The sequence below is a fragment of the Medicago truncatula genome, chromosome 2 (assembly GCF_003473485.1).
Source record: "Medicago truncatula cultivar Jemalong A17 chromosome 2, MtrunA17r5.0-ANR, whole genome shotgun sequence".
Lineage (NCBI taxonomy): Eukaryota > Viridiplantae > Streptophyta > Magnoliopsida > Fabales > Fabaceae > Medicago > Medicago truncatula.
In genome coordinates, this window is record NC_053043.1 from 26414232 (window position 1) to 26432007 (window position 17776).

At 32.7% G+C, this 17776-nt stretch overlaps 2 protein-coding genes across 3 annotated transcripts; one reads left to right on the forward strand and one right to left on the reverse strand.

Moving 5' to 3' along the window:
- Window positions 1-5359: 5359 nt before the first annotated feature.
- Window positions 5360-7784, forward strand: LOC112417097 (uncharacterized). Its single transcript, XM_039831023.1, has 9 exons — window positions 5360-5668; window positions 5754-6011; window positions 6173-6247; window positions 6336-6706; window positions 6794-6985; window positions 7084-7194; window positions 7286-7367; window positions 7458-7553; window positions 7642-7784. The coding sequence occupies exons 1-9, from the start codon at window positions 5447-5449 to the stop codon at window positions 7738-7740; spliced, it is 1506 nt and encodes a 501-aa protein (XP_039686957.1). The 5' UTR covers window positions 5360-5446; the 3' UTR covers window positions 7741-7784.
- Window positions 7785-13638: 5854 nt separating this feature from the next.
- On the reverse strand, window positions 13639-17302 carry LOC25500514 (heme oxygenase 1, chloroplastic). 2 transcript variants are annotated; one of them, XM_013588950.2, is made up of 4 exons: window positions 16487-17302; window positions 14874-15097; window positions 14067-14174; window positions 13639-13898 (listed from the first exon to the last, which is right to left on the reverse strand). In XM_013588950.2, the coding sequence occupies exons 1-4, from the start codon at window positions 16905-16907 to the stop codon at window positions 13806-13808; spliced, it is 846 nt and encodes a 281-aa protein (XP_013444404.1). In that variant the 5' UTR covers window positions 16908-17302; the 3' UTR covers window positions 13639-13805. The 2 variants fall into 2 exon arrangements, with proteins under 2 accessions (XP_013444404.1, XP_039686504.1); XM_039830570.1 differs by having other exon boundaries at window positions 14874-15115.
- Window positions 17303-17776: the final 474 nt, after the last annotated feature.

Genomic DNA, 17776 nt, shown 5'->3' on the forward strand with positions numbered 1-17776 from the left:
AAGCCCTCATCGCTATTGAGCTAAAGCTCCATCGTATTGAGCAAAGGCTCCAGGGCATCAAGCCCCCAACAATGAAATGCTAATGCATGGACTCAACCTCTTAAACATCTTAAATCGACAACCTCTTATATAATCCAATAATTTGGACATCATCATCTTCATCAACTTAGACCGACTCATGCAGCTTAGTTAAATAACAACAGCAACACAGGCAGTATACAAAAACAACATGACATAATAATATCAAATGCAAGTCAACATCTCAATTATACACTCATAATTCAATTAATGCGTATAACATTATATCACATCATAATCAACATCAACACATCTTAAAACAGCTTCACAGATTATAATTAACATCATCATTAAGTCTCAATACTACCCCAAGGTTCAACTCTTAGCAACTTGTGCGACACAGATTGCAAAATCCTAACAAGACACTCTGTTTCTGGGTCACTCGCGAGGCGAGAGCCTCTGCTCGCCGTGGCGAGTTCAGGTCAGATTTCCAAAAGTTTCATTCTAAAATATTTCCAAGTTCAATCTCATTCTACATTCTTTCCTAATCATTATTAGACATGTTCAAGCACTCAAAAGCATCTAAGGATCAACTCAAAAGTCAAAATCACGAAATCTTGCAAGCTCTCTAGTCAAGCTTGCTAGGCGAGTTCATCTGCTCGCTATGGCGAGCTGCATGGTGCAACTCGCGAGGCGGGTAAGTTTTGCTCGCGAGGCGAGCGATAAAGTTCATCACTCGTCGTGGCGAGGATCATAGCTCGGGAGGCGAGCGATGAATGTCGCTACGGGCAGAAGTGCAGTTTTTCATAAAAATCACTAATTCTCATGGTTTTAAGCCTAACTTTGATTCCAGAATTCATTATACACATAATCTAAGGTCTATGAACAATTTTTACGTCAATCTAACAAGTTTCCACCGTTTAATAAAAAATTCTTCAATTTTAACCTACTTTTCAATTCCTTTAAAACTCATCCTACATAATGTTAAACCTAACCATTGAATCACAGACTTAATAGAATTGCAAAGTTAGTCTCACTCTTACCTTAGAATATGAAAATCGCAGCCTCTAGGTCTCTCTTGCTCTTCTCTTGGCTTTTTCTCACTTTTTCCAAAAACTGATCGTACGTACGTTCTATTTTTCTAATTAGGTATTTCCTATTTATATCTCCTCCATCTATCTTATCTTATTTCTCTTTCTTCCCCAAAACTCTCTAAAATCTCAAAACAACCCCTAAACTCAATATTTATTTTATTTTCAAATCTTATTTTATTAAACAATAAAATAAGTCACAACTCCTCATAAATCACATAAAAATCATCTCAATCATATAAATCTCTTAAATCACACATATATCATATAAATATAATATAAACTCATCTTAATAGCTTCTAGACTCAATCAAATAATTAAATAATTAAATAATTCAAAGAAGGCGTTACAGTTCAGGTGAGCACAAATTGTAAAGTGCATGATTTGAGAGGTTATCTCAAACATCATAGTGGAAACTCTCACAAGATTGTAAGGAGTGGACTAACCCACATTGGGGCGAACCACTATAAATCTCTTTACAGGATTATTTTTAAGGGTCACTATTCAAACCCCCCTTCCTTGTGACTATTTTATCCACTTCAATGATGCTGATGATGAGGGGTAACTTGGCGCAACTGGTAAAGTTGTTGTCATATGACTAGAAGGTCACGGGTTCAAGTCCTGGAAACAGCCTCTTGTGTAAAAAACAGGGTAAGGCTTCGTACAATACACCAATAATGGTGGGACCCCTTCTCGGACCCCGCATATGCGGGAGCTTTAGTGCACCGGGTTGCCCTTTTTTTAATGATGATGATGATGATGATGATGATGTAGGTGTGGATCCGGGTTGTTCAAATTGGTTCCGGCGAAAACAGTGTCCAACAATCACTTTCCAGTGGCAGAGGGAGTTGAAGAGGGTGGTGGGTCTTGGTCGCAGTAACCAGAAGAGCAGGAGGGATTTCACTTTTAATTTTAGGTGTTTTAGTTAAGGGTTTTGAATTTGTACTAGGTTTGTTGAAGTTCTTGGAGATGTATTTGTTATTGGATCTATTTTGTTTTTGTTTTGAGTGGTTGTTGTGACTTTAGTTATGTTGGTATAGAAGAAGGAGGAGGAGGAGGGTACAATGGTGTAGGTGAAGATGATGAATAAGAAGACAAGGAGATTGATGGTGGTGGTGGACATGAAATAGAAGAAGAAGAAGGATACGGTGGTGTTGGATGGTAATAATAATGTTTTTTATTTTTAATTTTAATTGGTGTTGGGTGGTAATTTTAATTTTTAATGCCACATCACCATTCTGTTTGGTGACTGGGAATAATTTGATAGCAGGGATGCGGGGATTTTAAAAATCTATATTGAATTGTAGGAACTAATCTTTAAAGGGGCGTAAAATATAGGGACCAATAATATATTTAACTTTTTTTTTTTTTTTAGGGGTGTGGAATTCTTACTAGGAAACTACAACCGCATGATCTTAATTCTTAAGTAATATTTTGAAACAATTTTTGATTTATTTATGTTATCTTGATTTGCATGTGCAACATCAGTTCCGGCAGATTTATTGTTATATGTTCAGTTATTTATGGTGTAACTTTTCGTGATTAAACTTCATAGCTATTAGCTGCTTGTTGCTTACATCACAGACCGAAGATATGTACAATGCTTATTTGCTAATGATTACCTGCTTCTTGTCTAACCTTCTCCTGAACAAAATACCTAGATTCATAGTTCCCTTTTAAGTATCTCATAATTCTTTTGGTTGCAGCTAAGTGCATTTTAGTTGCCCTTTTTCCCTGTATCTAGCCACTAAACACGCTAAATAAGTAAGATAAAGTCAGGTGGGAATTAAGTATCCAACCATCTTCTTATATCTTGTTGGCTCCACAACTTTTCCTGCTTCATCTTTCATTAGCCGGTGCTTCCAGTTCCAGTGACAATGGAGCTGCACACCATATTGTAGTGATCCATACCAAATCTAGATAGAATTTCACATGCATATTTGCTTTGATGAATGGTATCTTTGATGAATTTCACATGCATATTTTCTTTTATGAATGAAGATATTTTTTCACATGCATACATGCAATCCATAGTCCATACACACGTCAAAACAAGTAAGGATCTTCTCCATCAAAACAGTCTAAATTTGTCCAAACCTCACTATGGTCTATGCACATTAGATAGATGTAACTCCAACCAATGCATTCCTCATTCATTTGTTTGGCAACTATCAAGAATTGGCGTGACCCATACCTACTAATTATATATGTTAGTTGCAGGGGTAAACTAAAAGGGATATATTATGTGGAAATTGTAAAGGAGTTGGCTTTCTTGCTGGATTCATGACCTCATTCACTACTACAAAATTGGGAAAATATAGCGCCTCATAAATAGCGCTTTTAACACTAAAGCGCTATAAATTAAAACAAGGAGGTCTTAGCTAGCGCTTTTTTGGAAAAGCGCTATTTATTCTTTTAAGTTTATATAGCGCTTTGTATTGAAAGCATCAGTGTAGGTTAAATAAAAATAATAAATATTTAAAAAAAAAAAAAACAGGATAAATTGTATATGGCGCTTTTGATGGAAAGTGCTATAAATATTGCAACCTTAAATAGCACTTAAAAAGCGCTGCTGAATGTTGTTGAATGATAGCGCTTATAGGTTAAAAAAAGCGCTATTTATGCAAACATAAGCATTAACAATATAACCTTCAAATCCCTTGTTCGATTCCCTGTGCTGATATTTTGTTGTTGTTTTTTTTTTTAATGAGAAATGCTTTGAACTAATGGTCCCTTGTTCGATCTCTGCATAACACATATTTCGGATTTATTTTCAATTTTTATGAAAAATGAATTGCTGTATCAAAACTCACATTTTTTTAATTTTTTTTTCTTCATATATATCACTTAAAATATTATGAGATCAATTTGATTGTTATCAAATCCCTTGTTCGATTCCCTGTGCTGATATTTTGTTGTTTTTCCTTTCTTTTTTTTTTAATGAGAAATGCTTTGAACTAATGGTCTCTTGTTCGATCTCTGCATATATAACACATTTTTCAGATTTATTTTCAATTTTTATGAAAAATCAATTACTGTATCAAAACTCACATTTTTTTAATTTTTTTTTTCTTCATATATATCACTTAAAATATTATGAGATCAATTTGACTGTTATCAAATCCCTTGTTCGATTCCCTGTGCTGATATTTTGTTGTTTTTCCTTTTTTTTTTTTAATGAGAAATGCTTTGAACTAATGGTCCCTTGTTCGATCTCTCCATATATAACACATATTTCAGATTTATTTTCAATTTTTATGAAAAATCAATTGCTGTATCAAAACTCACATTTTTTAAAAAAAATTTCTTCATATATATCACTTAAAAAAAAAAAAATCTTTTTTTTCCTTCATATATATCACTTTAATTTTTTTTTTATTGTTTTTCTTCAATTTTTTCCTTATACCAATTTAATTTGACTGTTGCTGTTGAGCACATTTTTTAATATAACATAGTCAAACTTGAAAGCTGAATACATTTTTTATCCCATTACTTATACATTTGTCTTTTATTTTTTTTATTTTGTAGAGTTATTTCCTTAATGTTGATGAATCACGGAAGAAATATGTACTTCAACTAGCTGGAAAATTACATAGATGTTTTCGATCTTATTTAACAACAAAGTATCTTAAAGATGATGATGGAAATTTTATAGAAGATGATCGTCCCACACTTTACGAAAGCCTGATATCTCCGGAGGAATGGAAGACTTTTGTAGCTAAACGCAATACTCCTGAATTCAAAGTTAGAATAATTTTATTGACAAGTGTTTTTTATGATACTATATAATTTATATAATTGAATACCATGTTTTGATAATGCTACTTGTTTCTACAGGAAGTGAGTGAAAACAATAAAAAGAGAGCATTAAACCAACAATACCCATACCTCAGGGGGCGTATGGGATATGCACGCTTAACACAAAAAGTAGTGAGTATATATAATCAAAAACCATATCATGACGTATTAGATTGTAAAAATACTTCTAATTGGTATGCATTTTTTTTATCATTTTGTAGCTAGTAGAGACTAAATCTACAGAAAAAGACATTGATAAATGTTTAAAGTGGAGGGAAGGGCGTGTAAGGAATGATGGAACGGTTGATGAAAGTGTCCAGAAAGTGTATGCAGAATGTGTAAGTATTATTTCTATTTAATTTGATTATGAACATTTATTGTTACTTCATATAAAATGTCCGTGAGTATTCTGGTCGTGTAAGGGGTACTACCATATATTATTTCAGGTGACTCTATCTCAATCTTCTGAAACTTCTAGCTGTAGGGACATACTTAGCAAAGCATTAAATGTCCGTGAGTATTCTGGTCGTGTAAGGGGTATGGGGTTAGGGGTAACTCAAACAACTCTTAACAAAGGTCAAAAGAGAAGTGAAAAAAATCCCAGTAATAGAGAATTAATGGCCATTATTCAAAACATATCATCTGAAGTTGAAGAATTGAAAAAGGAAAGGGGAAAAGATATCGCAAGAAGTCAACAGGATATGCATATCGTTAGTGACAAAGATAGTTCCAATGTTGATGTCTTGAAGAACATTCCCGAGGTATTTAATCACTTGCTTGTATATATTTCATTTAGTAATTTGCTAATTATTTTTGTTAATAACTTTATGTTGATTATTGGTTTAGGGTATATCACCTTGTTCACCGTACCTGCTGTCTCCTACTTATCGCATAGTCGCTAAGGGAATGGTACACAACATCTTGGGAGATAAACTTCACCATAAGCCACTCCCTGTTGGCTATTTGAAAGTTTCAATTGATATTGCTTTTGAAAAGGATGCAGAGTTGCCCATACCTGATGATGATGCTGATATAAGGTTGGTTGGAGATGCAATAGGAACATATGTGGCATGGCAAAGAAACCTCATTTCCCTTAATCTTGAGGTAAAGTAAATTGCTTTATTTGTTATGTATGGTGACATTTAATTGATGAGGGCAGAATTTGTACTTCTAAGAAGTTATGATATTGTGTCTAGCTAATTAAATATAGATTCAAACATTAAAAAAAAAAAAAACTGATCACTGACTGAATCAATTTCATATAGATTCCAGCAACATATAAAGGCAATGGTAATGACGGGATTAGGAGGGGTGACGAGTCGGCCACATCAAAAAAACAGGTATACTGATATACACAAGAAATGTTCATTTTATTATTCAATCATTTATTAATCATTAACTAAATTAACTAAACAATTAATATTTTAGATTCAAATACAAAAATTGCATGAAAGTACTAAAATCATGAAGAATAAACCAAGAAATATGTCTCCAGCACAAAAGTTGAAAGAAGTCACTAATAAGGGTGGACATGGAAATATTCAAATCACAAAACCAAAACAAGATGCAAAAACCAAACATCAAAAGCCTTACTCTACAAATTGTCGTCCATCGTGGGTGTTTGCTCTTAAATCACTGGTGGCAGTGCAAATGATGGAAAACACAGATACGCGTCAGATAACTATGGAGGAAAGTATTTTTGGTGAAGAACAGTATCATGAAAACATTACCAAAAAACAAATGTATGAGTTTTTCGAAAGTACAGAAATAGGTGTCTCTGTTGTCTGCGTATATATCAGGTACTCTGAATAACTTTAAATTGACTGAACAAATTATTTTATTTGTATAACATTTAATAGTATCTAATATTATATTTTCAATTCTAGGTACTTGTATGAAAAATTTGTGCACGACACTGATTTCTCAAGGAAATACTCCTTCTTATCCCCCCATCGAATATCATTGGTGTTAATTGAAGCAGAACAAGAATTGGTCAAAGCATACATGGTTAAGGAATTCTTGAAATATAAAGATGAGCGCAAGTTATTTATTCTACCATTTTATATACATAAGCCTATGTAAGATTTTCCTTGAAACTTTGTTTTTGATTATTTTTTTCCTATCTTGTTACCATCGTTTATAAAAGATTTTCTAATTAACTTTGACATTTGTGTAGTGCACATTGGCTGTTAGTTTTCATTGATCCCATATCGGAAATCATATATTATTTGGATCCATTACTCAATGACTATATGAAATACCCAAAAATGAAGAATATGTTTGACACGTAAGTATATATAAATTTATATATTGATGTATATGAAAACTATATATATGGTTAGTTGTATGTAATCTAAGTTTACATTTATATTTTGTAGAGTTCTACAGGTATTTCGCTCTGCAAGGGACGCTCAAGTATCAAAGAATAAATTTAACAACATATCATGGGTCCGAGTACAGGTTTAATAATATAACATAACAACCTTAAAAAATTAGTGTCTGAATAATATAAATAATTTAATTGATACAAACTTATTTTATTGTTTGTAGTGTCCTCGTCAAGAAAATGGTATAGATTGCGGGTACTTTGTGATGAGGTTTATGAAAGAGATTCTCAATTCAAAACTAAATGAGATTCCAAAGCTGGTATATTATTTTTATATTAAAGTATAATATTTGTATATAATTAAGTTTATTAAGTAACATGGTTAGTTTTGTTATAATATATATGCAGTACATTGATGATTTCAAGTGTGTGACATACTCAAAAGATAAACTAAGAGAAATCCAAGAAGAATGGTGTCAGTTCATGCTCGGCCTAAAAGTTATATGATATTTTTATGATAAGGTGGGTTTCATGTTTCTAAATATATTTGCTATAGAAGTGCATGGTAGTTGTTTTAATTTATAATCTTGCTTTAATTTGTACTCATGATCAGTAGTACTTTGAATTTATCTTTAATATAATATAGTGTTATTGCTTAATGGTGTTTTCTGGTATATATTAATTCAGGTGGAGGAAAGTAACCAAATTTGGAAATGAATGATGATTTGTGTAACAGCCCGATTTTTAGCTAGATTTATTTTAATTATTTTTAATATGTGGTTGTGTGTGATTAATTGTGATTGTGTGTATTTTATTGTCATCGGGTGCATTTACATGGATTACAGTATGAGAAGGGTATTTTGGTCATTTGGCAGGTAAGGGTAAAATGGTAATTTTGGTGAGAATTATTTTAATAATTAGTGAGAACCCTTATTTTACTAAGTTACTAGTGTAGTGATTAGTTTTACCGTTAGTGACCGTTGATTATATTTTACCATTGTTAGTATTTACCGTCGAGTGTATAGAAACTTTTGAATTGTATTAAAATGGGTTAGGCCCATTAGAATTTTGAGTTAAGCCCATTAAGGGGGATAACACTAGGGTTGTCTTAGAATTGTATTCATTCGGTACAAAACATTTTCCTAGAGAGAAGGAGAGGTAGAGAGAAAGAGTGAAGAGAAGAACAAGAGTGTTGGAGGGGAAGCTTGAGGAATCAAGTGGGTGACTAGGAGCTGAATTGAAGCAAGGGTTAGAGATAATCAACTTCAAAGGTAAGGGGGTTAGTGATTATCATAATCATGTAATTTTGCATTTTCTCATGTTGTATGAAAATGGGTTGATGAACAATTCATGCTAGATTCGTGCTCTTACTGTGATGTTATGTTTGTATGCATGAATTGATGATAATTGTATGATTGTTGGTGAAATTACATGTTCAAATATGTAAAAATGATAAGTTGTGAAAATTGTGCTCAATTGGTGAATTTTGCTAAGTTATTGTTAATTTGAGATTTGATTCTTGCTCAATTGATGTTATTGTTGTTATTTGATGTTGTTGTTGATGAATCACTGCTTGGGTATGCATATTCATGAATTGATTATGAGAATTTGATTTGTTGTTGGTGTTTTATGTAAATGGGTTGATTTGGTGAATTGGCTAAAAGTGAGATTGATTTTCATGTTCAATGTGTTTTTGAGTATCCTTGTGAGTTATATGACCTATAAACATTCTTTGGAAACATGTTTGGGCATTGGGAGATCAAAATTGGGAGTTTTGGGTGAAAAATGGGTGAAACCCGTAACTTTTGTTATGCAGAATTTTGAATGGTTGCTTAAGCGACTCTGCAAGCGACACTAGTTGTTGTCTGATGAATGCACGCTTAAGCGTGCTGTAAGCGAGCTGGTAAGCGTGCAGTCATAGTAGCTACTGGAAGTTGGACGCTTAAGCGTGCTGGTGGACACTTAAGCGTGCAGTTCTTTTTCCAGCACTTTTAAAACTTTGTTCCGAGCTTTCGAGGGCCAATCCGAACTTCTTAAAACAATTCTTTTAACTTATATAATCACTGTTTGTACAATTAATCCTACTGGAACACTTCCTTGAACAAGAATTGGACTTGGTTTATGAAATTGAATTCCAACTTTGAAAATTGTCAAGAACGTTGATTTTTCCGAAATTTGAAATTCAAGGAAATGGAATGGGATTAAACTAGTATAGTGATTATATGATAAATGAAAATGATTGAGATTGGTTTCCTTGAGTTGTATTTGGTTTTGGTTTTGAAAATGGAAGATTCTTGTAAAATGTTAAAGAGAGACGAACATTGATATCCTTTTAAGCCAATCACCTTATAAATCTTTCATAATTAGTTTCGTATGATTATATGGAAGTATTTGATTGTTAGTTGAGTGTTGAATATGATGTTTATCATGAGATGTTGTATGTTATCTTACTTAGAATGTAAGGAATGCTTGAATAGTGAAACTATATGTGATAGTTGATTATGAATGGTTATACGTTGGATATGATATTTGTCATGAGATGTTGTATGTTCTCTTACTTGGAATATGAGAATTGTTTGGAATGGTGAAACTATATGATATAGTTGATGTTGAATGACATTGTTGATTATTGATAATCATGTTGATGGGTGATGGTGAATACTATGATTTATTTGTGTATGGGCATGTTTTCTTGATAATGCAATGTTGTGGAGATAATCAATATAATTGGGTGTCGTCCTATATATTGAGTTGAGATTGTGAATTGTTGTCGCATTATCGAGTCCTTATACATGTCCATGCATCATAGTCGAGATGAAATGATGTTTTATTCATTATTGGGCTCCGGCCTAGCAGAGATCTTTTGAGATATAGTTTTAGGGCTTCGGCCTGGCAGAGATCTTTTGAGATCTGGATACGATGTTTTATTCGTTATAGGGTTTTGGCCTGGCAGAGATCTTTTGAGATCTGGATTTGGGTGACGACCTTTTTGGAGATTTGGTACCACATGCATTTATGTGTCAATAAGTGCATATCATGACATAAGTCTTGTTTGATAAATGTGATTGGTGATGAAATGAGATGAATGACTATTCATGAATATTTGTGATTGGTGATTGTGAAGGAATATTTGTGAATTGATATTTGTTCCTGATACATGTGATTGGTGATTGTTCATGAAATATGATTAATGATTGTTCATGGCTTATGATTGGTGATTGTTCATGATGTATATGATTGGTGATTGTGTATGAATAACTGTGAATTGATATTTGTTCATGACACATGTGATTGGTGATTATTGATGTGAGATATTGGGGTTTGATGTAAGTATTGATGTGGGAATATTATTATTGATCAAGTGCATGATGTTTAAATTGAAATATTCATGTTATCTGTTATTTGGATTATGATAATGTAATACTTACCCCAGTGGATCTGTTATGGACCGCCTGCCTATCTATATGGATGGGTAGACGTTGTGCAGGATTAGATGCTTGGTGAGTTTTTGTGCTTGGTGGATATTGGGAGCTTCTCCGATATCGGTGTTTAGATGTTTAGTCGGCTCTGATCTAGGCTTCGTTGTGTCGGTCTAGATTAGGTTATCTTTGGATCTTGTTATGTTTGGAGATTACCCGTTTGTTGAAATTTTTGAGATGCATCTATGTTGATGTAATTTATTTATTCATAACATGTATATTTGAATTTACTCTAGTTTATATTCCGCTGCGACCGTTGAGGTTTATATACATGTTTATTGGTTTTTGAATTTTGAATGTGGCGTAGCCTCTATTTCTTGAATACATGTATTATTCGCATGTTTAATTGCTTTAATAGAAGTAGGGCGTTACAATTTGTCTGCTTGTTTTGTATAAAAATGTTGAGAAGATCAAAAAGATAGATGAAGACTGCATGATACAATAGAAGATTTTGATCTTTATGTTAACTAATTAGTTGTGTAACTCCTAGAGATCGATATCTATGTTACCATATTAGAGGCCATACATTTCTGACTTTTATGCTATATGTATATACATTTTTTATGATATATGGTTAAGTTTTATTTGATAAATAATAGTCCCAATTATAACGTGCCAAAATTATATATATTTCCATTTAAATTTCTGACTTTATATATATTTTACTTTAAATTAATAAAAAAAACGCTATATGCGAAGGAAAAAAAAATTGACAATAAAATAAAATAAAATAAATGCTTCTCCTAGCGCTTTGTTTCCTTTATAAAGCGTTATCTAAACATATTGTTACATAGCGCTTTTAATACAAAAGCGCTGTTGTTAAACCTGTCTTAAATGGCGTTTTTCGTAGAAAGCGCTGTCGAAGGAGAACCATTGCTAGCGCTTTTTGACATAAAACGCTATATAAACCATGCTTTAGCTAGCGCTTCATACAGAACAAAAGCGCTATATTTCTTTTACCAGCGCCATCTACAGTAGCGCTTCAAAAGCGCTATCTAAAGCCAAAAAAAGCGCTATATAAGACCCTTTTTGTAGTAGTGATTGGATGATGAAGAAGAAAAGGGAGATATAATTTTGATTTGAATATATTTTTGAACAATGGGGGATTTCAGTATTAAGGTTTAAAAATGATGGAAATAGGCGGAAAATGGTAACCAAACAAATTCTCAATCCAAGGAAGTTGTTTAGTTTGGTAGAGGATCGCCACAAGAAACGTGGTTTCTTGATAAGATTAAGTCATGATTCAATCATAACTAAAAAAGAAGCAAAGCTTCCAAATTCAAATGAAGTGACTTTTTTTTATCAAAATTCTACATATCTTATTCATTATTTTCGCCCCCTTTATATAAAAAATAGGCTTAGAATGCTGAAAAGCTTACGGTCATAGCATGATTAATAAAATAACTTTGATGGGGTTAATTATTGCAAAGAAAAGGTTACAGATTAATTGGTTTTGATTTAAGATGGCTGCATCAATGCTTGAAGTAACATACTCATGGTTGTTACTTTTTGACAATTTGCAGCGCCCTCTCTCCTCCATATTATGCTCTTCAACTCCTCATATTGATTATTTTGCACCTCCTTTGCTTCAACTGCTTATTTTATTAACGTTTCCTTTCCAGCCAATTTTACGTCATTAAACAGGCAGAATATGCTTGTGTTAAACATACGAAATGTAGACAAATTTTCTAAGCTTTCTAAAGACTCAAAGAACACCTCACTCGAATATTCAGAGCTCCAAATATAGCCAAAACAAGACAGACATATCATGACATGTGTAAATAAAACTTAGAACCAAAATTAATTCGGTTCTTTTATTCCACAATAACTTTATTATTCTTGTAAAGGGAGAGAATTTTAGGATCACATCATTGGATTGGATGGATGACTACAATATTGTTTGTTTTGTCCAGATTGTAACGGAGTTACAAGAATGCTTGTAGCCTGTAGCTAAAGAAACAAAACTGCAAAGTCAGCATTTCCTCTGTTGGTCTTTTGCATTTCAGTTTGCATTCATTGTTTTTCCATGGTTTAATGTATTCCTGTGGATTGTATTTTGACCGAATTAAGCAATGATGTAAGAAATATTGCTATTAAATTATCACTACTAATCAAACTACGTCATGGGACAAAAAACAGAATATAATTTCACCATCAAATTTTATAACTTAGTTGATAGAGGCAATGCATAATATATATATATATATATATATATCAGGTTTGGGGTTTAAACTCCGCCCACCACAAAAAAAAAATTGATTGCTCATCCCCCTATATGCTTATATTTGTCAAAATAGACCTTCAATACTTATAAAGACTATATAATAAAGACTAATAATGTTAAAAAACCGAAGCGGGGTTTTCACATTACCGTAAAAAAATTAATCATGTTTTGATTTTCGTTTATTTAATCCAAGTAATTAATAATGTTGTGACAATTGATTAAACAAGATGGTGGAGAAATTTTCCTTCGAGTTAGAAAGAATTCCAATTTGTTATCAGAAAGTGGAGAAATCGAACTGATTTTTATTTGTTATTTCCCCCCTTAAAAAGAAGTTTCATAACCTATTATCTATAAAATATATTTTAGAGGGTACAGCTTCTAAGCAGAGTAAAACATTCTTTATATTCGACATTACATCTTGCCAATAAAGTTGATGGAATAAGTGAAATGGACCAGGAAAGTCAAGATTTTGATCATATTGGGTACCACCACCACTTATGTATCTACATCCCATTTTAATAAGAATTTTTTGGTTAACACATTTAATAATCATAATACTATTTGGATGTGTTAAACTAGAAGTTCATATTAAAATCTTGATGTTGATATTATAGTAGCACATTTTGGCTCAATGCAGCCATCCACAAAATGTTCCCTCAGCAATCAGTATCTAAAATAAAAAAACACCACTTGAGAAAAATGTCAGCAAGTAATCAACAAAATGCTATTATTCCATCGCAAATTGAAATTGAACAGTACATATAAGATCAACATTTTTTTTATATATACATATAATGAAACAATGTTATTGGCATTGGCTTATGCCATGCACTTCAACACACTAATTACACATAATAGCTGGTCCCTTATCATGATAGAATTAGACGCAGAATCTCTCCTGAGAACTTGAATGACTTTTCTGTTTCTTCCAGACAATGATCTTTCTCTTCTCGTGTCCATTCCTAAAGAAACAACAAAGGATTACCATCATTACAAAAAAAAAAAACACTATCACTTTAGCCTTTGCAGCCTAGACATGAAGAAAAAAGTTGAAATCAACTTATTGGTTATATGCCACAAGATTGTGACGAAAATATATGCAAATAATCAAGAGTTTTCATGAAACATACTTCAGCAACTTTATTCAGTTTGTCCCTCACATTCTGCAACAACTGCTTAAGGTCGCCATCCCATTTATAGAACTCCAAAGCTTGGTCGTTAAGTAACTGACCAGCAATCTGTAAGAGTAAAAGTAAGAATGAAGGGAAATCTATTCTTGTGTAAAAAGGAATAGTCAACAATCATTATTAGTTTTTTGCCAACATCAGATGAAAAATGACTGAAACATATCAAATGCATGTTGTGTATTACTTCATATACTAGTATTATGAAAAGAATGTACAGTGTTGTAAACGTGATTTACTCCGGAAACTTTACATATCCAACTACCCAAAAAGTAGTGGGAAACCATACTTATGCATAGAGTTAAGGAGTCAGTTGTTTTGCTTGTTGAATTTTTTAAACAGCTTATAATCAAAATGCTTCAGAAAATGGTTTATGCGGAAAAGATTTTTCAGGCGCAGAATATGCTAATCTAAATCATGTACACATTAACTCAGAATATTGTGTAATTACAATCAGAATGCCCGTAATACCACCCAACAAAGTATTTAATGCTGAGCGATGTGAAACATATGAGTAAACAAGTGACACAACTACCATGTAAAAGAATGTCAAAACATCACCATTTCATCAAAAAATCAAGTATGATTTGACATCTCTAAGGAGATATCTATCAAGATTAAAATGAAAATATCTTCACATAAAAAGTGTTATATTGTTAATCGTGAAAGATACTCGACCAAAGATGTGCTACATATAATCAATGTGTTGCTCAGCATGATTTAAGCTCTTTTAGCCTAGATGCAAATAGTTACCTTCTTCCCAATCATTCGACCGCCAGCTGAATGAGCAAAGTAGATGTTGTAAAAGTGGCAAATGAAGGCTTGAGGGTCGTTCTGAGATAAATCTGTAAGATATTGAGCATAAGTAAGACCAGGAGATGAAGGTTCAGGAATGGTATAACCTTGCTCCTTGAACCACTTCAAATCTTTGTCCAAATTTGCAGACCTTTCCAATCCAGTATTTTTGAATTCAGCATCTACACAACAAACACCAGCCAATTGGATAATAAAATTAACAGAGAACCTTAGTACACCCGAGAACACAAACTCAACAGTTATCTCTAGATATGAAAAGAAGTATATGTACCCGTAACAGCAAGAAACACTTAGAAAATAAAATCTATCTGAACTAACAACAAGCCCTGGATATCAAGAAGCTTAAAGATAACGTTACGAAAGAACAATCATATGGTTTTGCAGTTAATTACTATAATTCAATCCCAAACAAAGCCGTAAGATAATCAAAATGCACAATCGATTTATCTAAACAGTAACTAGATAAAGACAAGACAACTATGAAAAACTTCAATGGTGTGCCCAGTTATTTCAAAAGTACAGATATGACTCCAGGAAAAATTTCAGTGGTGGAAGCAGCTGCGGATGTAAATCAAATTCAAATGTTTATCTTCCAGTGATAAAAGGAGAATTCGACTGGGAAAAAAACCAGACTACATATAAAAATTGCAAAAAGACAAAAAAACAAAAAACAAAAAAAAACATAGAGAAGCACAATAGTTTTTTCATCTTAAGGAGTTATTATTATTGGTTTGAGTTTGAGATGGTAGTACTAGGGAACTGATTCTCTTCGGTGAGAATACTTTCTGCAGTGAAATATCAACCATTTTGCCAAACAAGATTGAGGGGCTTTTCACTTCCCTCCATGTAAATCTCAAAGATCATATGCCAAACAAGATTTAAGTATTCTTTTTGAATTTCAAACAAGTACAGGTCATATGATCATATCAATTCACAACTGCATCATAATCGGGTTAGCAATCAGGATTTTAAAAAGCTTCGGTAATATTAGTTAGAGTCACACGTAATCATTGATGCTCCCTTTGTCCCAAATAAACCGACAAGTTTGATTGTTTCACACATGACAATGCACAATTTTAATATTTAATATTTTTAATTATCTATTAGCAAAAATTATAATAAAAAAATTGATAATTTGAAAACATTCATCGAGACAAATCCAACAACATCTTATATATGACCGATTTATTTTTATATCTTACTACTAGAAAACTATAGTCAAAGTACATTATATGAAAAGTGCAAATAATCAAACTAAGTCAGTTAATTTGGGACGGATGGAGTATTGGAGAGAATTGTGGTCAATTGCGAAGTCAATCGCAGTCCAGCTCGCAGTCGTGCACCTTTATTTACAACCCTGTAAACGACATCATGGTTTTTTATGTCTTTAAGATATCACCAAGAACTAATTTCAATCCTTATTCTCAACAATATCAATCACAAAAACAAATTTTCTTTTTTCACAATTTAAACATTCAATTCAAGTGATAACCCAAAAACGCATAAACAATAGAGTTAGAGTTGAAGATTATGCTATAAAGAAAACTTACAATAAGCAGCATCTTGAACAATCTTTTCAAGAGTATCATAAACAATTTTGCTATCAACAAGAAACCTCAAATACCCATCAACACTAGGTTCCCACTTTGTGACAGCTCTCTCTTCAGGCTCTGTAACTTCTTTCTCACCTTCTTTAGCCTGGTCCTTTGTATGTAACCTCATAGCCACAAACCTCATCTCCTCCACAAACCCCTTTGACTCACCTGGATGACGCTTCTTCTCCGCCGCTGCCGAAGTCGCCGAGACAATAACCGTCGATTGTTTCATAGGAGGCATCCTGTTAAACGAGGAGAATGATAGTTTCTTTTGGAAGAAGAAATTGGAACGGAATTGATGAGTTGAGAATTGGGGGTAATTGGTTTTATAATGAAAAATGGATTGGATTTGGTAGAGAGGTGTTAGTGACGCCATGGATTGGATTGCTTTGGTTTGGAAGAATAAGAATTGTTGAGTGCACGGCGTATTATATGTTTGATGTGCAATTGAGAATAAATTAGTATTGGTGTTGTGAGAGTGAAAATGAAGGTTGGAGTAACCTAGAAGTAGGTTGAAGAAAAAGGAGAATAAAATAATACTAATAATTAAAATGGATTAATAAATAAATTAACATAAACTTAATTCAGTTGGTAGGGATATTGCATTTTATATGCAGACGTCGGGTTCGAACCCAGAACACTTTTCTTCTTCATAATTAATTGTGTCAGCTCTAACCACTAGATTATTTGAAAAAAAAGTTAAATAAATAAATTAAGGGGGGTGTGTGTAAAAATGTTAAAATATAAGGATGGTGGATTGAAATAGTTAGCAAGAGAGTATGGAGAAAGATAGAGATGAGGATAAGCATTGGAAATTGGTTTTTAATCAATGAGCAGCAGTGTTTGTGCCTGGAATGAGGATTCGTAGTGTATAACTAGGACCAGAATTAAATTAAATTAATCTAAACAATTACAACCATAGATTTAATATTCAGAATTTGAACCGTTCTATTTTTAATATTTTACTGGAAGAAATTTTTGTAAATTGTAGATTTGTTTTTGTAGATTGGCCCACAGATGCAATAGGTGGGACATCTATTCATATTCTTTTGGGTTAGTGTATAGATTCAAAACTGCTTTCTCTCGGTGAAGGTCAACATGCAAAAGGCGATGGGTGCGGTTATGGTGCATAAAGAAATTCTCATGCACCAGCATAAATTTATAAATGATTTTGGAGTACAACTCACAGAAACTATTTTCACAGCAAAATGGTTTTGGCATAATTGGACTGAGATTTATGCAGAG